This window comes from Epinephelus fuscoguttatus, linkage group LG17 (assembly GCF_011397635.1).
Source record: "Epinephelus fuscoguttatus linkage group LG17, E.fuscoguttatus.final_Chr_v1".
Taxonomy (NCBI): Eukaryota; Metazoa; Chordata; class Actinopteri; order Perciformes; family Serranidae; genus Epinephelus; species Epinephelus fuscoguttatus.
Window position 1 is genome coordinate 34,821,593 of NC_064768.1, and position 24,215 is coordinate 34,845,807.

Below are 24,215 nucleotides of genomic sequence, written 5' to 3' on the forward strand. Positions count from 1 at the left end.
TTAGTGTCAGCCACTGTTGGCCGTGTTTCATCTGAGGACAAAAAACAACAAAGAAAAGCGCTTGGGTGGCGTGGAGAGGAAATTTTAAAAAAAAACAACAAAAAAAAACACTCGCCCACGACTGCAGCGGCTTGGCCAGGTGCTACGGTGAACACAGCTGGCAACATCTGTGTGTGGGAAGCTGGAGAGAGGAAATGAAAAGCAGCCAGGACTGAGCTTAACGGGACCTTTGTGGCACCTCTTAGGGAACTGGAGTAACATCAGCATGTCCTCTGGGTCCACCTGCCACAGTCGTATATGCACAACTACAGTAAAAAATGGCTCCTATAAATATACCCGCAACCCACCTCCTCCACTTAGGTGACACGCCAGCAGACAATTGTAAGGCAGGATTCTTTGATGTCATCGCACTTCAGATAAGAAAGAGTTCAGGGAGAGGAATCCAATTTAACTGCCACCTTTCTCAAGAGCACTACAAACTTCAGACATAATTCAGTAGGGAGGAAGGGGGGGAACAACTTCATTTCACCCTCTGTCTCTCTCCCTCTCCCCTATTGTTTGAACTGAGAGCCTTCTATCTGTGTCTGTCTCTCAAGCAAACACTCCTGGTCGCTTCCTCTCCCAGGGAGGAAAAAAAAAAAAGGATACGTAGCTGCATTCTGGATTTCAAAGCCATCCGAGCCCAAGAGGGGTTTGCCAAAATGTCAGTGTCAGTGATTCAAGAGGAACAGAGAGAGAACACGGATGCATGTTTGCTTTCACCTTTCCTCCTATGTCTCTGGTGAGGGGAGATTGGCAAGGGGGCTTCCTCCCTGCAGCACCCAAAACAACACTAAGTCTGTGTCAAATCCCCTAAGCGGCAGCCTGAGCCAGGATAACTGTCGAAGTCTCTGACATTGCACCTCGTACCACATCGTTGAAACCACTGGAACTGCAAAAATATCCTGTAGTGGTTATGATCACGGAGAGAATCACACTTTTACTTATTCAACATTATGTTAGCTGAGAAAAACAATTGGTGGCCTCTGTCTCACCCCAGCGCTGCTGCTAATGTGGTAGCATTTCAGAATATAGCTTCCTATAACCTGCTCCTTTTATATACCCTCATTACAATAGATAATGATAACATTTTCTGCAGCGGCTTAATTGCTGAGACATGGGGATACAACACTGCAAGACACAGTTTAACAAAGGAGTCCATGGGGCAACCAGATGAGCAATCAGACGTTAAACAAGTCCCAATATAACCTCATCATTTTAACTAGTTATTATATTCATTATGATCCATTATAATCTTCCAATCCATGTCAGTGCAAATACAGCAGGATATATTGCAACCACAGAGTAGCTCTGCAAAACACAACTCCTACAGTTATAACTGAGTTAAGACGATAACTGGAAAGTTCAAATTCATTTCCACCTCCTAGTGAGTGGTTTAGATAAAAGGGTTCAACCAGGGACTTGTTAGAAACCTGTCTGATTGCTAATGCGTTTGCCCCAGGACCCAAGTTGTAAAGCTGTCATTAAGATCCCTGTGATCCCATATTTCAACAATGAAGCTGATGAGTGAAATATTAATATTTATCGACCTTTAAAGTTGCTGGGCTTTAATAAAGACGTCCGACACGCTAATTAAAGTTAAAGTTCCACTGACTGTCACACACCTGAGTGTGCGAAATTTGTTCTCCGCATTTGACCCATCCCCTGAGGGAGCAGCGGTGAGCAGCAGCGGTGAGCAGCAGCGGTGCCACGCTCGGGAATCATGTGGTGATCTATAATAACTAGAATTACCGCCTTGTGGTTGTATGCATCCGCCAACCAGTCAGGTTGCAGTTTACATCCATGTCTGTCCAGACTCATATGTAGCCATGACAGCTGACAGTGCTTCACGTATGGATGCTGCTGCAAAGAAGCTACGATTTCTAAAACATGGATGCTTCACACACATCTTCAACCTGGCTTCAATTGTGTCATAACTGGTGTGTGAATTATTGGGTTATAGCCACATTGACCTTTGACCTTTAACCACCAAAATCGAATCAGTTCATCCTTGAGTCTAACTGGACGTTTGTGCCAAATTTGAGGAAATTCCCTCAAGGCGCTCTTGACATATCTCATTCATTAGAATGGGACTGACAGACTGTTGCTGGCGCAGAGGCATAACAATGTCGTGATCACATGTTGTCTTCCACAGTACAGCTACACCACGTGTTACACTGCCAGTATGTACATGCATGGTTCACAGTGAGTCCTGCATGTGAAACGAAAGCGACAATTCAAATATGATGAATAGTTATTGCTGAAAAATGGCGTCCATAATAGTATCAGAAACCTCAGGGCTAGCTAGCCACTGTTCTTTGTAACTACATGTAATATCTCATTCCGCATTTCTTTAGTCGGCCTTTCCAAAGAAATTATTCCTGGGATTACCAAACATATAAGATGTTGATATCCACTACAGCACTTTGTGATCTGTTACGTCATCATAACCTTTTAGCTCTGACATCTGCCGTCAAAAACTTCTATACTGTTTGGTCCTTTCTGTCCTGCTGTTACTGCAGTCATGTCTAAACTACAGCTGCTGCCACTCAGCACGCCTTATTCTGTCACCTGCAATAGATTGCTGCTGGGATGACGTTTTCTTGTAGGCTGACCATTAAGTTAACATTGCCTTGGTCCCCTCGACAACAAGCTAATGGGATCAGACTTTGGATTATTGCAGAACGTTTTTACTTACACATTTTGTTTTGCATGATAATCATCACAAATGAACACCACTTTTATGATTTGTGAAGCATAACTGCAATCACCAGAAGTAAAAAGCTAAGTTAGCACTAAGCTAAGGTTACAAATGAACTGCATTACGGCTGCATGACTTCACCGTTGCTATCCTATCCCAGCTGACATTGAGTGACAGGCGGGGTACACCCTGGACAGGCCACCAGACTATCGCAGGGCTGACACATAGAGACAGACAACAATTCACACTCACATTCACACCTATGGACAATTTAGAGTCACCAATTAACCTGCATGTCTTTGGACTGTGTGAGGAAGCTGGAGCACCTGGAGGAAACCCATGCTGACATGGGGAGAACATGCAAACTCTGCACAGAAGGGCTCCCACACCCTGGGTTCTAACCAGGAACCCTCTTGCTGTGAGGTGACATTGCTAACCACCACACCAAAAACAAACAAACATGGACTTCAAGACAAGGGAACTGGAATTGCAACAATGCTAACTTATGTCAGTGTATTAGGACATATTCCCGCCACACTCCAGGAGCTTATGGGAAATGAAATTTCTTAAAGGTCACTACAACCAAAAATAACTAGTCATTAGTATATTTTATTTTCAGGCTGATGTCTAAATAAACCAGCTGTACAGCATTTTGCACTATTACAAATGTCAAATGTTATTTCAGAAGTTTGAATTAGAGTTTCTCTATAACTTCCTTCCTACTATTTGCCATAAAGTCAAGGCTCCACCATCTTGTTCTGTGCTGTAAAACATCTCTCTGTGTTCTGTGAAGCCCCACAGTAATCCAAGCAGGGAGCTTACAATGTAAAAGGCACAAAAGAGAAGCCAGCAGATAGCCTTCATGATTACCTTGTTTAAGGTATACTGAATCATAATTAATGTGATAATGATTTATTGACGTCGAGATGTTCACAAAGAACCTTCAAACTTGAAAAGGAAAGTTAAGCGTTACCTTTGCGTGCAATCCGAATGCAGTTTATCCTGGTCTCCTGTGAGTGAAAGAAAAGGCTGAATTAATTCATTTGGCTTGGCCCCGCAAAGACAAAACGATTAACAAGGGGGGAAAAAAACGACCACAGTGCAAGTTAATTATGAGTCAGTCTGTCGAAATCCTCAGCCTTGTGTACAACTTGCAACACAGACGGCTGTGTGTGTCAAAGTCACCCAGACCTTTGCTACGTGGAGGAAATAATTGAAATTTCCGAGTGGATGACATCTCCTTGTGATATGAGAGACCTCTGCTCCCCTCAACCATGCGAGGTCCCTCACCCGGGTGCACTGATTGGTTCCATCTACCCCCACAAACAGCCACCCCTGTCCTGGAGACAGAGGGGCATGTTACCAAATTAAGATTTAAGGAAGTTAAATCAGGCTTTATGGGCAATTATGCTAATCTTTGCTCTGAGATTGGAGTCAAAAACCTTTCACCTAAAACGGTTGCCAAATTAGCTTTTTTAATTGGAAATCTGTTTCAAGTGGATTCTCATCTCCTCTCATCTCTTACAGTGACAGATAAGTCATATTTACTCCCACCCAGGGGTTATTAAAGCAGTGGCAGGTAGTATGTCATGTGTCATCATGTCCTCTGTCAAGGTGGGCTTTTGGCTTTTGGACACCAGAGCTCAAAAAAGTAGCAATTTAATAAGAAGAGGGATTTGAAGTATATCGAATTCTCCCTAACCTTGGGGTGGATTTTGATAGCATTTCATCGAATCTTATTTCAGTATCGGCTCTGCTTATCAAATCTGAATTCTTCCTAATCCCTTACAGAATCCACTGAGGTTTGGCTTTCAACGTTTGTCGGTAAATAAAATTCTAATTAACAAAAACCAAAGATTCAGTGGAGATATGTGATCATGTTTTGCTGTCTGAAAGTACATAAAAACACCACATATTTGAGAGGAAGCCTAATGTTCTCAATCTTATTCTGTAACCTTAAAATAAGATGTTATGAGTGCTCTAACCCAGCACATCTGATTTTTCACTTATTTACTGATTAACAACAAATAGGTTGATTAGCTTAAAACATCTATATGATATGCATGAGTGTGTAATGCAGCCAGTTGGGGGCTGCTAAACTGCCTGACACCACAGCGTTGACATACAGCATGATCACCTTATTATCATTTTTTACAATGGTAAAGATGTTGACAAACTGATGTCCATTTACACATCCAGCAGACACAGAGCAAGATTAGCATCTACAGTCCCATGTCTGGCCCTCTGACAAATGTAAGTCCAATATTCACTCTCCTTTTAGCTCTGTTTTGGTCTCCACCAACTCCTCAAAGATATATCTCTCTAGCTAATAAATGCTCGTTTATGTTCACCAGCTAGTTGCTAACTTCCTGCTGTTTTGTGTTGAGTACGTAGTGGGCGATGAGTTACTAAGAACATTTCTACTGAAACCAGCTGCCTGGGTTGATAAGAACAGTTCGACTGAACCTAAACAGAGCTTAAAGAAATATTTCACCCACAAAATGAACATCTGTATATCAATTACTCACTGCCTGCTAAGTTGAATTTCCAAAGAAAACTTTGCTTTTCTCGCATGCCTCCACAGTGAACAGATAATTGAAAAAAGGTGAGCATTCCTTATGAATTAAAGTAATCAGGGTCCACATTTAACAATGGCAAAACTACATGAAAACATCCATTTACGAACTCTCACACATCACTTGCAATAGAATGCAGTTGTACTCTTAGTGCTTGCCGAACACATGCGTTTTTGTTTTACATTACAGGCCAGTACAGTCTTATGCATGGCCAAGTAGTGTTCTTGGGCAAGCTCAGGATGTGCTATGAAACTGTTTTACATTGTAATGTTTTAGCCAGATGCAAGCGTTGGGTGAGTACTGAGCATTCATTCATTTTCTGAAACCACTTATCCTGTTCGGGGTCACGTTGATGAAGGGTGGGGTACACCCTGGACAGGAGTCTCGCAGTGCTAACACATAGAGACAGACAACCATCCACACTCACATGCACACATACGGACACTTTAGAGTCATCTGCATGTGTTTGGACTGTGGGAGGAAGCAGAAGTACCCAGAGAAAACCCACGCTGACACAGGGAGAACATGCAAACTGTGCACAGAAGGGCTCCCCCACCCTGGCATCGAATGAGGAACCCTCTTGCTGTGAGGCGACATTGCTAATGCCCTCGAGTGGTGAGCATACGACTGGATAAATGAGACTTGGATCATACTTCGCAAGTTTTGTGAGTATCTGTAAATGGATGTTCTGATATAGTTTTGCTTTGGATTCTCTGCTCACTGTGGAGGCATGCTTTGAATTCAATGTAACATGTGATGAGTAACTGATAAACAAGCAGCCAGGTGATAATTGGTGGGGTGGTACTTCTCTGTGGGTTTGTCACTGCGAGCGACATCTTACACACACATGGACTTGTAGAAACGACTGGCTTGCTAACAAAAGTCATTGTGGTGTTTTAGCGAGTAGCTTAGACACAGCGTTAACTTTACCTAGCTAGCTAACTGCTATCAGCTACATCTGTCATTTAAAAGCAGTCAAAGTGGTGATCAGCAAGTCTTACGTTTTTGTACATTACTTTTTGTTTATAAGAGAGAAATAATATTCAATAATAGATCTGTTAGCTTTGGGAATGTGGATGTTTTTTGCCAATCTGGAGCTGGATCAAAAACAGATCAGAACCTAACCCTACCCAACATGTCAGCATATCCAGTAACTTAACAACTGGAATGAGTGGCAGGTAATCCCAGATGATGAGTTCTGATAAACGTAGCAGACGGTTGAAAATGAAATGCTGGTATTTTCATTTTCAGTGTAACAGATAGCAGTGATCTAGCTATCGACTCCTATGCAGGAAAAATACTTAGAAAGGTGTGTGTTGTTTCCTGCTTGTGTGTTTCAAAACAAAGTGGCAGCACCAATCATGCACCTTTCAAGCCCCACTGAAGGCATATCTGCCAAAGCAATTACTGTTTCAATTCAATTGCAGCCCGTGGTCCATAGTAAGCCTTGTACATCTAATTTATCCTGGGTAATTGTCAAAATAATATTCCTTTTCTATCTCCCTGAGCAGTCCATCTCTCCTTAAACACAACTATAGCTCAGAAAATAGATTGGAGATGAAAATGTTTGCAGGACAAAAAACGAAAACAATCAACATGAATTATAATATTCAGTTTTTCGTGTCGGCTGATTTCTGACTCAGAGCTGCTGTGTCAACAGAGCTTTTAATTTGCTCTTGAGGGAGAATCAACACAAATGGTGGTCCATGAAAGCTCACTGCTGATTTCAGATCACAGGGGGGGAGTTTTCAGTCAGACACAGTGTGTCGGCCCTGAACAGCACCCAGAGGAAACGGGGTGTATCTCTGCTAGAGAATCTGATACTGATGTCTGGATGAGAGGCTGCAGCCAGGCAGGCGCACATAAGCTCCATATGGACCTAATGATTTAAACAGCATTTACTTCCATTGCTTCTGTGCACACCGGCCAGCACATCTCTTATTCATGCTTCAGTCACTTTTTCAATTGCTCAAGGAGTTCTGTTTTAGACTGCTAAAGGCCTGGGAGGCAGGGTTTGATTTTCCCCCCAAAAAAAAGATTCCTAAAGTTTTTAAAGAGTTTGAATACAAGGGAATCTGACAACTGCAAAGAAAATACAAGAGTACACATCCTGAATGTAATTATCTTCGAAAAGTTAAGATTCATTTGGCCACTTGGCTTGTGTGGTGTTTTTGAGGGGTTTGTATTAAGAGATGCACCATTAAGAAGTCAAGCTTCACCAGTGGGAAACAATCAACCCAAAGCCATTGTGAAAAATAATATAATAAAACACATCACCCCACTTGGAAATAAATAGAGCCTTGTTTATGCAAGGACTGCTTCCTCTCTCATTGCGCCTCCAGCAAACTGCCTCCTGCCTTCTGACTTCCTCGACACAAATCTAAATTGACTGTCAAGGTTGCTAGATCATAAAAGCGGCGTGTTTGAGCTCCAGAAACAAAAGCCTTGTCAAGCATCTGAACAATTCTTACCCCTCTGAAGTTGCTGGTGGCCTGGAAGTAGATGAGGTAGTTTTTGGTGGGGTCTAAAGGGCTGTTCCAGTAGCCGTTGTAGGTGTGGTTGTCGCCCACAGTGAATGGCGTGGCCTCGGGCAAACTGCTGGGAGCCAGCTCAGCTGTGTAGTAATGTGGCGCTCCTTTAGCCTGCGCCTCGCTGTGAGAGTTTGGTGTGGGGAAACAGTCGACGGTGCCCAGCTCCCTCCTCCTCACCTGGCGGGAGCCATCCTCTTCCACCACCACCACCTGGTAGGCGCTGGAGGAGGACAGTGTGGAGCTTAGTACTTCAAAAGAGTGCAAAGTACTATTGAAGCAAAACAAACTACTGTACAGTCATGTCCTGTTTGTCTGATAGAAAAATCTCTATTGTTTATTGTATGACCAGAAGCCATGCTATAAACTGTGATGGATGTTTGCAACAGAGAGTTTGGGTACAAATTTTACCTTGTGGCTTTGTTCTCTCTTTCAAAGAGGTTTGACTTGAGGTTTATTTACAACCTATCTGATTGTCTGACTGCTCCTGGTCGTGTCACCACATTTCCAGATCGAAGCAATCAACTCACTGGGTACAATATCAGATTAACAACAGGAGTGACGGCCAAAACAATGAAGCTAAGTTCCAAGTTACACAAAACCACAATGGCCCCTTTTTAATAGCTATTCAGCACTTGTAATGGTGCCCATTCTTCTGAAGCAAATAAACAGAGCAGTATGCAAAATTATGCTTTGTATTTATAGAAGCAACAATTATTAGTATTCGTTCAAGAATAAATTAGACGTTGGAGAGAAAAAATAGTATAATCACAGTTGATACAGTGCTTCTACTGGATGAAAAATACTAAAGCAAAAACTAAAAGGAGAATAACTGGAACAAGAGAAACATGTACAGTAGAATATGTTTTATATTCCAACCTGTTCTCTTTCTCAGGTTGTCAAATACACTTTCTCATGCCTCCTCTTAGTCACACACAGGGCAACATTTACCGTCTGCATGTGACACACAGCTGAAACACAGTCTAACATGTGGTTAATGTTGTGGAACAGTTGCGGTTAGATTTAGCAACAGTGTTATGGCTTTAAGTAGTCACACTCCATACATAACTCAGGCTGTCCTCATGCACCGTCTGCATGCTTTCCTAAGAAAGTAATGCACCAAAATAATTATTAGTGTAAGTAGTAGTAGTAGAGTAAATAAGGAAGCCGTCCCAAGTTATCTCGTTAGGTGGCAGGTTGGGACGGTGGATGGTCACAAAACACAGGACTTTCCCCAGGACACCGGTGTTCAGAACTTTGAGTCATTTTAAGACACGTCATCAACACGTTTCTTTTCCTAAATGCTAACCTCTGTAACTTTAACTCAATAACATTACTTAACCTAAAGTGCTATATCGTAGACAACTGGACTTCAAGTCCACATTTAGCACTTAAGATTACCAAGACCTGGATGACTGAGAATCTTCACCAACATATATTACTTTGTGTTAAGAACGCCATCCCATGTCACAAGTGTCATTGGGCTGTTGGGTGCAAATTTGCAGGATATGACACGAATCAGGATACATATCAGGATACATTGCGTCAAGTGAGTGACGTCACTGCGCTACAACCATAATTGCCGTAAATTTTGTAATGTTACGTTACAACAACAATGACTTTTGACACAAACTGTGGTCTCCTGGCTGAAAGTCCAGTTTTGTTTGACCGATACGTGCCCTAAGCGGACTTTCTCGCTCTTTATTAGGGCTGCCCCTTGAAAGTTAGAGATTGAAATCGTCAGTCAGAGATCCCTCAGTCAGCTGAGATTGATCCAAATTGAGCAATTGGTAAGTGTGTTGTCCAGTGTGCTTATGGGGACATTTTATTCCCCAGATTTTGCTGCAGAGTAAGCGCTCTTGACCATAAGTCGACAAGATAACATTATCGTTTCTCTTCCGCTTCTAAGTGGTGAATTTACAGCTCATACATACTTAATACAACACAGTGTCTGGCTTTCGTTTGATATCTAGGGTCGCCAAAAGAAGTTGTTGTACATTTCTGACCGGTCGTTAGCACAGTTAGCTTGACTAAATTACATGAGTGCCGCTGTCACTGAACGTGACTGAACATCCAGCTGAGCCCTGTAAAAGCTTTAAAACTTATATGGAAAAAAAAGAAAGTCAAATATTCATATTAACTGGCTGAATCTGATTCGACTGACATAATACTGGAATTAGCTGAAAGCCCGGTGCGTCTCCTTAACACGCTAAAGGCTATCTTTGGCATTGATATCACACGTTGAAGCTCAGGAAAAAGTGTTGGTATTTGATACCCTGGAAATAACAACAGGCTGTATATACTATATGCAATCTTAATAGTTTTCTCTTTCAAACTAAAGCCCTCAAGTTGATTTTTATTTGTGTGTTTATTTTTATGTTCTGCCATCTGTACTGCAACACCAAACACTATGGTTTTAAAAAAACAAAAAACACAATACAGTTTATTTTTGATGGAGCCTAGCCTCACCTGCCACACAACACATTCCTATTTGCATTATTATAACAAATATATTCTTCCACAAAAGATTGGAGTTTCTTTTTCAGCTTTTTTCTCAAAGCCTGGTGCCTCCATTTTCCCAACCCTGATTGATTCCTGACTGAAATTGGAGTGTGGTGCTTATTACAGTGGCACAGCTGTCAACCGGTCAGCATGTGATTGGTTGACATGTGGTGTCATTCCATAACTGTCTGACATGGTGAGTCAGGTTTCAGGATGGAGAGGGAAATATCTGGGTATTTTTTTAGGCTCAAGAAGTGCAAAAAGACACAGCTCAACCTATTGAGGAACAGATCCCTGTTAATCAATTTGAAACATTACATACATTCTCTACAAAATGCGAATCGAAAACCACTCTGGTTCTTAATACCTTGTAGTTAAAATGCTATCTGCTTTGCTGCAAGCCTGGAGAACTATTCTCTGGTGCTATAAGAGAGTTCTTTTTGACTGCAGCTATAAATATCACAGTGTGGAAGAGCACTGAATGAATGCTGGTGTAGGAGTGAACAGTGTATTAGTTGTACCTGACTGGAGCCCCTCTTGCCAGCGCAGGGCGAAGCAGCACAGTGATGGTGCTCTCCGACTCACTCAGCGGAGAGGGGATGTCTTCATAGTCAAACACCGGGGCTGAGAAGAGAAAACCGCACAAGGCAGAGTCAAAAAAGTTGAAATGTTGTGGGAGAAAACACGAATCATTTAATTTTTGGATTCCTCAGAAAGATCAAAAATGTTTGGTTTAGATTTTGAGTTTAAAGACATGTTGCTGCACTTTTGCTTGGATATTCTCGTAATCTTTCCACCCCTACATGAAATAAAAGTGTGCTATCTTTATTCAGTACCCGCACACGTCCCCTGTGTACTGCAGTGTGTGGAGGCCTCCCACACAGTGCCATTGACTGATGATGACTAGAAACAGCAGCCAACTACAGAGAAAACAAGAGGCCCTTATAATATAATTAGGACAGATCTCAAAGCTGCACAACCTCAGCAAAGCTCTGGGGACAATGAGGTTGAGTGTTCCCATCTCTGTTTACTACAGGGAGTGAATTAACTGGAGTATGTAGTGAGGCAAATGGCTATCCTGGTACAACAGATAAGCTGAAACAAAAAGGCTGCAGAATGGAATTGGAAATGTTTCTGCTTCTGAGGCAGCGCATTAATGCTTGCTGAAAAATCTGCTTGTGTAACCTGTCATCCAAAAAACACACACTCACGCCTGCATACAACAGCTGAGGTCTGCATTATACACAGTGGTGTCGAGGAGTGTTTGAGCCAGTGCATGTTAGGCGGTTAAATCCAGCATGAATTATGAAAAGACTAATAGTGCAACATTACACTTTCATGTTTGCTTCTAAAATCGGTGCAGGAGCTGGCTTCCCACCGGGCTTTTCTCGCAGCTCTGCCGGGGGAGAGCATGTGATACTGTAGGTTGAATTGTATACCTTGACAGCTGTGGGCCCACGTAGGCCACCTCCTGAACCAGATGGAACAGGTACAGATAATAAGAAGAGGTGGAAAACAGGCTGCATTATTTACAGTGCGGGGTTGCAACAAACAGAAGAACTTGAGAATAATTTCTCCAGTAAAATCAATAGTGTTTAGATCAAGTGAGGCCCTGAAGTGTCATTTTTATAGACCCAATCACAGTGTTTGTTCCCAATAACTTCTGGGTAGAAAATCCCTGCACGCACGATTTAACGTTGCTGAGCAAACGGGGGCGAACAGCTGAGATATCAAGAGAAAATGTTTAAGTCTTGTTATGTGCGTGGTGCCAGATAATAGTAAAGAGGTGAGAAAGGTTTGGGTTCTTCAGATTTCCATCTGCAAAGAGCTAACACGGGCAAAGAAAGCTACACATTCAGCATCCAAAATAGGAGAAGATTTGGCAAAGACTGACGGCTAGCGTTAGACAAAAAGACGGGGCCTAACATTGTCAGGAGTAGGGCTGCAATGATTAGTCGACTAATTGATGATTAATCGACTATCAAAATAATCTGTGACTATTTTAGCAGTCGACTAATCGGTTTGAGTCATCTTTCATAGAAAAAGTACTATAAAAGTACCCCAAAATACTTTTACTGAAGCTTCTCACGTTCAGATATTGGCAGCTTTACACACTCTCCCATGATGGTGAAATAAAACCCTTTGGCGTGAGTACAAAACAAGACATTAGATGACATAGTTTTTGGGTTTGGGAGAGACAGACCGACATTTAACAACATTTTAACACATTTTTCGATAAAACGACTAGTCAACTTATCGAAGAAATAATCAACAGATTAGTCGACAACGAAAATAATCGTTAGTTGCAGCCCTAGTCAGGAGTTGGAAAATCCTGGCAGCTTTATGTCTCATTTCATTTTCGGGAATCAAATACATAAACTTATTTAAGGTTGCTAGCCTTGCGATAGTTAGCTAACATTAGGCTACTTAAAGCTACTATCAAGCATTGAGGCTGGTGAGCAAACGCTCTGTTTTTAACGGTAAAGTTAGTTAAAAGAGAGACATATACACTGTTGTTGCTGTTGAATTGTACAGCAGCTCAGTAAGTTACGTTAGCTGATGGTAATAACGGGCTGAAACTGAGTTTAAAAATCATCTGCAGTATGTTAATAAGCTCAGCTACAAGTCAGACAGACAGATATGCATCTATATATCTTTAAAAGCTACGGTTAGAGCTGAATATGATAACAGTAACAGACAGTTACCAGTTTCACATGTCTCTGCAATCCAGATCTATTACCTATTCTTTAATTAACCCTACTCATCTTGTAAAAGTCAACAAAGCTCCATATTTTGCATCAGCGATATCATCCATCAGCCCAGTGCAGCCACTTCTGTTGCACCTGTGCAGCTCAGTGTGAGCAGTTGGAGGTTCAGTATCATGCTTCAGTACACTACAACAATAGCTGCTGAGGGTGGAGGAGTCACTGGTGATTTGGTCACTTTCAGGTAGACAACTGGCATTTGATTTTAATTATGGTGAAACGTGAAATCAGTAAACTTACCCATACTTACGCAGGCTGCAGCAAAACATATATTCATATATTTGCCACCTAAAAAAGTGTCAGTATCAGTTTAAGTGTACTCAAGATGTAGAGTATTCTCTCTGCTTTACCTCACACATTAACTGATCGAGGCAGCAGTGGACCAGCAACTGCTTGCAAAATGAAATTTTTGTCAACATAGTCTGGTGACTTTGAGATAACAGCTTCAGTTCCCTTGTCAGAAAGGGCTGTCTGACAGCAGGGTAAAGTGGTAAAAATACTCTCATTATAGCATAGGCTTAAACTGATATTAATTTTTTTTTAGGTGGGCCTTTTGTAGGTGGCTAAAAACTAAACAACTGAGACAGCGTTCGTGCAGTGGCGTTTTATTTTATGCATGTAACACAGTGGTTTTCTACCTGGAAGTTACTGCAAACAATGTTGTGATTCATTCATGATGGGATTGTTTCTGAAACTACTTTTGTGTTCCACTACAGTTAATGTTGCCTTACATCGCATTACAGGTCTTTACACACTGTGACGGACAAACAAATAACCGATACGCAAATGCAAAATACCTGCCTGCATCAAAACTATTCATATTAGCAGCGATGCAAATTCGCAACCACGTTCCATAAAATAATATTTACGTTCTGTGTGAAAGGACTCGTGGCAAAAACCATAGTACTGGTGTGTAAATTAATCACACGAAAAACAGTGTCCCTTGTGTGTGACGGCCTTAAGTCTCACATTCCCTCACAATATTTTTTCCTTCCCCTCTGATCTAGCATCAATCCAGAGTCCACTCCAGTTATAGCAGTGAAGGGAAACACTGAGAGGACACAGAGAGGAGAGATGATGTGGCACTTTGCATGATGCATTTATTGCTCCACTTCAAACAGCAGAGCCTCAACAGCAAGCAGCCACTTGCTGTGAGCACAGCAACTGCTCTGCCTGGCTGTGGCCGTGGATATGGTTCATGTCTGGGCTGCAGTCATGGTTAAATCTGTGATGCTATGGATACGGCTACAATAACTGTATTGTGACTGCTCCTCACTGCTCCTGTTAACATTAACCAAGAAAGCGTAGTTAAGCCGCACAGGATTTGAACCCGCCGTGCTTGACAGTGTCACCAACAAACCACGGGAGTTCAGGAATACAACAGCTTCAGTAACACTCAGCCAGCACAACCATATCAATTCACCGCACACATACAACAACACACATATAGTTAGTGTTACAGCCATTACAAACTAATGTGTCAAGCATAATCATAACAGCTGAATCACAGCCATGGCTACAGCTTTAATTACAGTGAAGAATGTCACACTACTTAAGTATTAGCCTCTGTGACACAAAGGTTAAAAACCGTATGGCGAGTATATTCTTGAGATTAACATAAAGAGGTTGTTTTAAGCATCGGAACAACACATTAGCATCAGCTTGCCACATGTTTGAGTTTATACTGATCCAGAAATAAGAAAAAAGTTTGTTCCAGAATCCTACTTTTCACTATTCCTGTATGGATTCCTAGAAAAATCCAAATCATCAAGCTCATCTCAGTGCAGGCATTTATCTCAGGGGAAAACATCACAATAACACGTGATGCTTCATCTCAGTAAACACAATTAGCGGACCAGCTCGCAGACACCTATTTGTAGATGAGAGCGTTCCACATTCCCTCGACACATTTTCCAGACCAATCTCAAGATCCACACCGGCAACCTTTTCACTCACAAACACGGCTTCTCTAATTTCTGAGCTGCTGCGTCGCCCTTGAATGGTAAACACAGACTCTGTTTGCGGTGATGTTGGCTGAACAAAGCTGTTTTCACCCAAAAACTATTCAAGCTGAACATATGCAGTTTACTCTAATACAGGTTTGCTCTCGTTTCATCAAAGGCAGTGCGCGTCTGAAAGCTGTTTGGGCTCGAGGAAAATGAAGATAATTTGTATAATTTGAACGTATATGTGTAATTTAATCAAAAGCTCTTCAAAAGAAGGGAATGACGAGCCATTACTTAGTGTTTGCTTTGTCTGCGAATGCTAAAGATGCTTCTTTAAGGGAAAAATAAGTTTTCTTCTTCTTTAAATTGGTGCTCTTATGACGACTAAATTCTGCATTATTTGCATGCATTATCAGCATAGTGTTATTGTAGTTAACCATTCAAGTCCATACTTTGATCTACTATCACAAATACACACACACACACACACACACACACACACACACACACAACAGCTGAAACACCCCTAAAAAGCAAAGCAGTCCGCACACGGCCTCACCAGAGATGTTGGTGGTGATCTCTGTGAGCGCTGTCTGGCCAAACCCCTTGGCAGTTCGGGCTCGTACTGACACCAGATAGGTGGTTCCGGGATGCAGGCCAGAGAACATGTGGTAGGTCTCATTCCTCAGCTTGGACACTGTGCGGCGAGGACCTGGCACGTTAATGCCTGGGTCTGACGACTCGATACTCTGGTAGCTGATCTGGAAACAGGAAGAGGATACACCAGATTAAAACGACAGATTACAGCCATGCTAGCCTAGACCTTAGACGAGGAACTCTTGGGGATCAGAAATTCTGGACTACAGTGATTGACTGATCGTGAACTGATCAGACTTTCAAGGATTCAAACACCTTAGCATGAGTTCAAATTAGGTCATAGGAAGTATTACTCAATTTATACCATTGTTAGGTCAGAATAAATCTCATTGTACAAGCCTGTAGACTATTTGTAATATGCTTCTCGCAGCCTATAGCTTATTATCCACACCACCTGAAAGACTGAATTTAGATGGCATTTCATTTAAAGGCTCTCTCACAAGAAATGCCTCTCAATTAATCTTAAAATGTCATCTTACAGCGCAGATCTAATAAATCTTGTGCTGCAGTTAGCCACTGATAATCAGACTCGGGTACACTCTGTGTCGTATCCTCCTTCTACAGCACTGCTGGCCTGATTTTACACCGTTTCTCTGGATTAGTTGATAAAATAAAGTCAGAGAAAAACAATAAGTGCTGATGATGACAGGTATGAATGAAGACCAGCTCGGTGTTATTGCTTTTTTGTTGCAATTTGATGAATGTGTTTAAGTCGGTAAATCAAGATTCATAAAAGTGAGGATATCAGCCAGGCTGCTTGTAAAATTGCCCATTCGTCATTCTAGTGGCTGCTCTTCAGTGTGGTGGTTCGCTCAGCGGTGTGACCTTGAAGCTGGGAGATCCTCAGTTTGAATCTGGCTCGGCTGTCTGTGGTCTGTCCTTTTCCTTGTTAATATTCTCCCAGAGTCCAGAGAAATGGACTGTAGGTGAGCTCAAACTGGAAACTACAACTGAATGAGTGTGAGTATGTTAGCAGCCTAACCAGGATTCCCTCCCATTCACCCAGTGCATGCTGGGATAGGCTTCAGCCCCATGACCTTGAACAGGATACGCAGTTTCAAAAATAAAACTGATAGACAAATGGATGGATGGTCCATGGATGTCAATAAAATCATGTTAGAGCTATGTGACATATTGGTTATTGATTAAGCCATAGACTACAGGACGTGATTTATGGGTGACAAAATGATTGCTCGTCTCTTTTTCAGTTCCCTCTTCAACTGGTTGACTCAGTCTCACCCACAAGTTTCCTAAGGTAAGCCCAAACTCTTGATGTAATGTTGTCAAAGTTCCCCTGTTAGTGCCTCTGTGTATGTACAGGGCTCCACCCTATATACTGAAATAGCTGACATTACTGACCCATTTCAGCTCGCCACAAATACATTACACTGGGGTATATGACACTGAGGGACATTCTCAGTGTCTCCTCTAACATACATACTGTCACAAATCTTTGACTGGACACACAGTTTGTGCCAATGGCTTTGTCTAGTCAGCTCAGAAACACACTCCGTTCTAAATGTTGTAACAGTAACACTAAAATTGAGCAATTGTCAGGGTTTTTTTTCGTAGTTTTGTCTGGGCAGACACCCAAAGAACACCAGTTATGATATAATGGGTCATCAGAAGTGCAAAACACCCTACATTTTTGGTGTATATATATAAATATACCCTTTTATGACCAAGCGGTAATCTACAAGACTTGAAAATGAAGTCAACGTGCAAGTGCCAAACATTGCAGTTCCTCTAATGGCCACTTGAGGTTGGTCCCAGAAGCAATTCAGTCCCCATTTTACAGCAGAACATGTTAACAGCCTGGTACAAAAAACAGTTTGGGTCTCTATAGCTTATTTTGAAAAAATGACGGGGGTGAAATTTTACATATCTTATCCTTTAAAACGTTATCAAGACTTAAAGTCGTCACCACAGTCTGAGTCAGATCCACTCCTTGCTCCTCCCCACTCCACCCTCTCGCCCAAATATGGCCACTTCAAAATGAGTGTCCACAAACTAATGGGTGACGTCACAATGACTATGTCCATTATTTTAAACAGTCTGCGACTTTGACACAAATCAGCAAAACTGTATCCACTAAACCAGTGATTCCCAACCGGTGGGTCGCGGTCCAAAAGTGGGTCACGGGAGCCTTTTAATATGGACCGAAAGTGACTCACGAACGTGTCAAGTTTGATAAAAAAAAACACACTTTGTTTTGAAGTGCAGTGAATTTCCGGCACAGAGCTTATTTTTTCAAGTGCTGTTTAATGCTGTAGAACGAGCGACTAATGGGCAGCTACGTAACAGAGACGGCAAACTAGCTTGACGACATGTTCAGATGCAAGTATGACACTGAATATCTTAAACTGTGTGGACCTTAAACTAACCACTGTATTAAACTAATGCATGTTTTTTTCTCACAAAAAATGTGTGTATAAACATCTGTGGGATTTGATCCAATGTTGCCACAAAAAATAATATTATACGGTACAATTATTTATTATTGATTGCGGGGCAAATGCATACAAAGTCAATGGAAAAACACTTGGAAGCAAATTTGCCCTGAAACACAAGACACATCCAGAGGAACTGAAAATGTTTCTACTTGAGGGGGACATTGTGAACCAGCTTCATAGATGTACAGAGGTGAGAGGACAAACTACAGAGACTGGTTGTTTAGCTTGCTTAACATTACAGCTAACATCTGTACACTTGGCATACTAGATATTTGGGGTGTGTAAATATGGACTGCGAAAACAGCCCAGTGGTCAAATTTGTGCTGATGAAAAAGGATGAAAATGTTTTCAAATTTGCTTTGTTTTTTCTCAGAATATATCTTCCAAGTCAGTACGTTAAAATATCTGTTTGGGGAAAATGTTTGTGTCAAGGTGTTGCTCATATTGGAGGAGTTGCAACAATACCTGTATGCAGCAAAAACAGAAAACGCTGGTGAGAATTCAAAAGTAAAAACTGGCAGTTTCACAGCTTTTTCAAAAGGGTTTATTGGACTAAGGGAAATAGTGTTTGGTTCTTATTAAATCTATCCTACAGACGATGTATTGTTTGTCAAGGTTGTGTGAGGATCAACCAAGTGCTGCCCAATATATGGTAACAAGCCCATAGCCTATAACATAGTTTGTTATCAGATTGTGACACTGATAATGGTATCAGCCTCAGGAATACAGTATTGCACATTCAGAGCAGTAGTATTTGGAGGTCAGAGACGAGGTCACCTCATCTGTATGCACAGCAAGGTTACAGTCTGACTCCACTCCCTGCCTACTTCCTCACTTTTGAGCTTCTGCTTCTTGTGAATGGAAACTAGTTTTTCTCCCCACCAGGTGACCATGTGTTAAGCCATGGTGGACCTTCACATCCACTTACAGAAGAAAAAAAGCTCCAAAACCCATGCTACAAAGGTCTTCGGTTGATACGGGGCCGTCAATAATTAATTAGAAACATTTAAAGTTGCCCCCTTGTGGAGGCATCTCTTAGGCAAATAAGTAATTAGAGTGGTTGTCCCCCATGTAATTACAGCCTGAAGTCTGTGCCTCAGCTTCATTACCATATGAACATGTACAGTAAATCCCATGAACTGTGAAAAGTGGGTCCTCCTCACTCTAGTGGCTCTGGCTCATGTGTGCTACCAGCATTTGGGCGAGAACCAGGAAAAAACAAGCCTGGGGGAAATCAAAGAGGGGGAGCGGTGCAGTCTTTAAAGTGAGCAGAGGACAATTTTCCTTGATTTGAGTCATTATAGTGAAGGAGGATGAATAAAATAGATATTGGCAAGGGGAAAATAACATCCTACACCTGGAGAGGATTAGTGTGTGATGTAAGGGCGGTCGTATCGCTGCGCAGTGTGGATTTTTTTGCATGACTAACAAGGTATCCTACCTCGTACTGCGTGATGAGACCGTTGGGCTCGACGGGCTCCTCCCACTTGAGGAAGATCATGTCATCGAGCGGGGTGAAGGTCAGGGACTCTGGAGCGATGCCGCCAGGAACTACAGCAGGAGAGAAAAACAACCCTCTCTGAAACAAACACTCGGCTCGGGTCTCAAGTTAATGGACTCTTGCGCAGGCATACCAGGGGGTAAAAACACCTTTGACAGAGCGAAAAGGCACAGGGCCAGGGAGGGATGGAGGAGGATGAAAACAGAGGGAATAGAAAGACAGGGCAAAAGGGAGGTGATGAAAGGAAACTGTGGACCAGCTTGCTCTCAGCCCTGAGGATGAATTGAGATTCTGGCTTCTCCTGTCTGATAACAGAGCACCGTGTCTTGGAGGATGACAGTCGATTTTTCTTCTTTAGCACCTTACTGACAGCAAAGTAATCCAACCTGTGAACTGGCTGAGTACCTCTCTGCGTTTTTTGGCTTAATGAGATGCATCTCTTTAACGGACTACACCTACTTTTCAGGAGCCAAGTGCTGGACAGTTGTGAGACTACATTGTGAGAATAAATAATCACTGACAGTGTTGGCTCTGGTGCCCTGTGGTAACACTTGGCGATAACAGCCTTCAGTCATTAGCATGTCACAAAATAAGACTTAAGAGAGCTAATGCTAAGAGAGTAGACTTAAAAATGTTACCAAGTCTGATACTTTGTGCAGGGACGTGAAAAAAGTTGCTCACCTGAAAAAAAGCCTGGCTACATCTATTTTGAGTGAATCATTTCGTCGTCACAAAATGTAGGAGCATTCAGGAAGATACAGGAAATAAAAGCTCAGGCGAAATAATGCCCTGAATAAAGTGTGACTGACTCATAAAATGTACAAAACTACCTTTGAACAATGTTCCTTTTCGGTTAAAGAGGCAAAATAATGCAATTCAGTGCTCATCCTTGTACAAAAGCAGCATGACTTGAGTTTTCAGAATAGGCGCCCTACGTCAAAGTTCAATTTTAGATTTTATTTTCTCACATTTTAAAGTCACGTTCAGGGTAGTGCAACTTGGTCCTCATTGTGATAGTTAAGGTCATAATGTTTATCAGTCACAATGGAAGTTATGGCCATTGTGCTCGTTGTATTCATCAAGATACAACAGAAATACGAGTCAGTCGAACATCCCTGATTATTTAGTCAAATCTGGATGTTTTTTCTCAATTTATGATTGTTGCCTATTTAGTCATGGCTGTCCAGGTTACAAAGGAATAACATTTTAGGGGCTTTACAACTAGATTTTGACTCAGAGCCCATCGAAGGGTGCTTTGGCTCCTTTGATGGATTCACATCATCACCTCATGCAAGCTAACGTTCCACCTTAAAAGTCACCAGCAGTCGGCCCAGTGAATGAAGTTATTTTTTCTCAGACTCCAGCTGCTGTGAGAGGCAGCAAAACATCCTTTCATTTTATAGTTACAGTAATAAAACTCTCCACAGTATGAACAGTGGTTACATGAGCCTCAAAACCAGACACAACTCAGCCCTGAGCAGAGTGACCGTCCTCTACTGACCAATCAGACTGCAGTGTTCACAGCTCCACCTTTTAGTACCACATCTGTGTGCTAGGTACCCCAACAGAGGGGGGACCAAACATGGGGACGGTACAGAACGGTTCCATTGGTACCATCCACAACTTTTCACAGTGGAAACAGAAAAAAAAAGTGTATCGAACTGAACCGGACTGCTCGGTGGAAACGGGGCTCAAGTTACACAGGTAACTTAAATGCTTCTGATGCTTGTGTTTATTGTTTTTTGGTGTCACAAAGAGCCTCAGAAATAACTGATTTGGAGGCATTATTTGTAGGCTATTGCACTTTAGAAACAGAACCACAAAGAGGCATCTCATGCTGTAATGGTCCAGGGCTCATTACTGTGGATTTACTGTCACACACTTCCTAACAGACTTAATGAACTGACAAAGTTGAATATAATCAAGGCAGTTTTAACTGCTTTTTAATGAGGGAAAAATACAATTGCTGACATGCTCATGTGTTACCATGGTAACACATATGCATTAGCATAACTAGGTTATAGCCTGGACATGGCCTTTATATGGATCAACTGTAAGATCGCAGACAGACTTGATCAGGTGATTATTTATTTGTAGTTTAGCTACTTGTTGAAATGATGCTAAAATCACAACTGCTATCATAAAACTCTGTGGATAGTTTGTTTGCTTTCACACCACAAACCAACCGCACCAGAGTCCAACTGGAAGTGGACCAAGACCAACCTTTTCAAGTGGTCTTTGTTCGGTGGTTTGGTCGGCGCCAGGGTCTCACTGACAGCTTTCACACCAGCCCAAATGAACAATACTAAGAAGGCAACTGGACCCAGGTTTGTTTCAGCCAAACTAAACAGGTTGGGTGTGAGGGCACCCTGAAAGACAAAGTCTAAGACCCATGTTAGCTGATGTTGTGCTCTAGCTGTACATAATCTAGTGCTGATGGTAGGTCAGTATTGAAACAGAGTGTCAGCCTGTAAACTGTGATTGCCTCATTGCTTATGTTTCCTGCCATGTAAGACTTAACAATATCACATTTACAGATCTCAGAAATGAACTTGGTGAGTACGATTTCATTGTAACCACTAGAAATAATAGCCAACATTGTGCAAATAAATAATAAATATTGAACCAGAATTAGCCTCACAGATGTTCTTTCGTCTTGTTGTAAATTGTGCCTTTGTTGTTATTTTGTTTTCTTTTTTTATTGTAGAAGACTCAAACAAAAATTGCTTTCACTTTTTCAGTCTCTCCTGGGGACAAATGAGCTTTATGTTACTGTACATACAGAAAAAAACAAGTTAACCCGTGACTTTTTGGATATAAAGGTATAAAGGCAGTGGGGAGGTCTCTATCTTCATATTCGCTGTGACTGAATAACGTTACTCTCTTGCAATGTAAGACTTCTTTGGCCTGTCTGTTTGCCTCAAAAGCTGAAGCTGAGGTAGGCAAAGCACGCTAGAGGAAAATCCTGCTGTACCCATGAATCCCTGACAGCCAAATCTGCTTCCTAGAAGCAGCGGAGACACAGCGTAAGCAAAGTGCTACACCAGTGTTTGATTGTTGAGCCCATAGGAAACAGGCAGGGGGAACTGTCACCATCTGCGGCTCAATTACTGTAGTTGTGAGGGTGATGGCGGCTCTCCTTGTGACAGGGGGATTGGGGACTGTCAGACTGTCAGGCTGGCATTCAGTGGCTCAAAAGCAAAACTTTCCATTGGTGCTGACATTCAAAATATCAAGTAAAGTGGGGGGAAAAACAATCATGGCTTGTTTTTTTGACATGTGTGTTTTAACTTGTCACTTCCTAACCAGTCAAATCTAATGAGTAAAAAAAAATGGCATGCTACATTCTGTATGTTATTCCATTTATGTAAATTCATTTCTGTCTCCCTTCAAGACAGCAGTGTGTAGGTGTAGATAATTAAAAACACTGTCTGTTTTTTTCAACATCTCTTGCACTGCTTGGCGTTTTCACATGTTCCTTGAATATAATACAATATTCCATTGTTTAGCACATGCTAAAATGCATTTTGAAGATGAGAAAAAAAGCCTGCCTTTTTCATACAGTAGCCGTCATTCCCTCTCACTCTCTCCGCCAGGTCAAGAATCTCCCTGAGTGGCATTCAATTACATTGAAAAGTCTTGCTTATTCTACATAACAATAAGTCTTTGACCTCCTGTGCTTCCACTCTCTGGGAATTTGCATTAGAATATGCCTAATCTGCTGATGTACACAGGAAAATATTAATACAAAGATAAGCAAAGTCATTTTACCATTTTGCTACCGGCCATGGCCCGAGCTGATTAATGTTCCACTGGTCTCCATTTAAAAGGCTGATCTTCCATTTAGTTACGCTGATCCAGCTTATTTTGTGAGTCAATATTTGTGTTTTTTTTTTTCTGGGTCTGGATGACTAAAGGCATGGATTTGTGTAAGCGGTGCACAATAATTATCTGAGCATGAGGGAGCATGCAAAGAAAACGAGAAATTCAAGAAGTTTAAAAGCCTGAGCTAAGAAACTATGACAATATAAGAGCTTCAGTGCACACATAAAAAAACAACCTGTTCTCCATAATGATGTCGCATTTGCACAGATGTAACAATCGCATGCCTTATTTCAACAAACCCTTTGCATCTTTTGTCCTGTCTGCTGTTCACTGGGTAAAATGAGAAAAACAACGCCCACTCACTGTCTTCCTCAGTCTGGAAGGTGACCTCTCTGCTCTCCTTCTTGCCTTCTGGATTGGCCAACGCCAGTCGGACGTGGACCGAGCGGAAGGGTGGCAGGTCTCTCAGGGTGAAGTGAGAGGTGTTACGATCCACGGACAGGCACTCCCTGACGGTGGCGTTGTTCCCTCCGCTGCCTCCTGTTGGCATGGAGTAGCGGTAGCACAGGGACAAGGAGTAGGTGTGACAGCGGGTGAGGTTGTAGCCCAGCGGCTCCCACTGGAGGGCCAGCTGCCGGGGCTGGATCTCTGAGGCTGTCAGACCCCGCAAGGCACGCATGGGCTCTGAGAGGGACAGGAAACAGAAACGATATCAGTAAAGT

The 24,215-nt window shown here is 42.0% G+C and overlaps 1 protein-coding gene across 4 annotated transcripts in view; it reads right to left on the bottom strand.

The window, feature by feature from the left end:
• Positions 1–24,215, bottom strand: part of ptprua (protein tyrosine phosphatase receptor type Ua) — a 272,911-nt gene that overhangs the window by 70,499 nt on the left and 178,197 nt on the right. For all 4 annotated transcript variants that reach the window (XM_049602750.1, XM_049602749.1, XM_049602748.1 and 1 more), the window contains exons 8-13: positions 23,857–24,177; positions 19,609–19,718; positions 15,617–15,818; positions 10,868–10,970; positions 7,788–8,067; positions 3,714–3,750 (exon numbers count right to left, since the gene is read on the bottom strand). In XM_049602750.1, the coding sequence (XP_049458707.1) occupies positions 3,714–3,750; positions 7,788–8,067; positions 10,868–10,970; positions 15,617–15,818; positions 19,609–19,718; positions 23,857–24,177 (1,053 nt within the window). The remainder of the gene's footprint in view (positions 1–3,713; positions 3,751–7,787; positions 8,068–10,867; positions 10,971–15,616; positions 15,819–19,608; positions 19,719–23,856; positions 24,178–24,215) is intronic.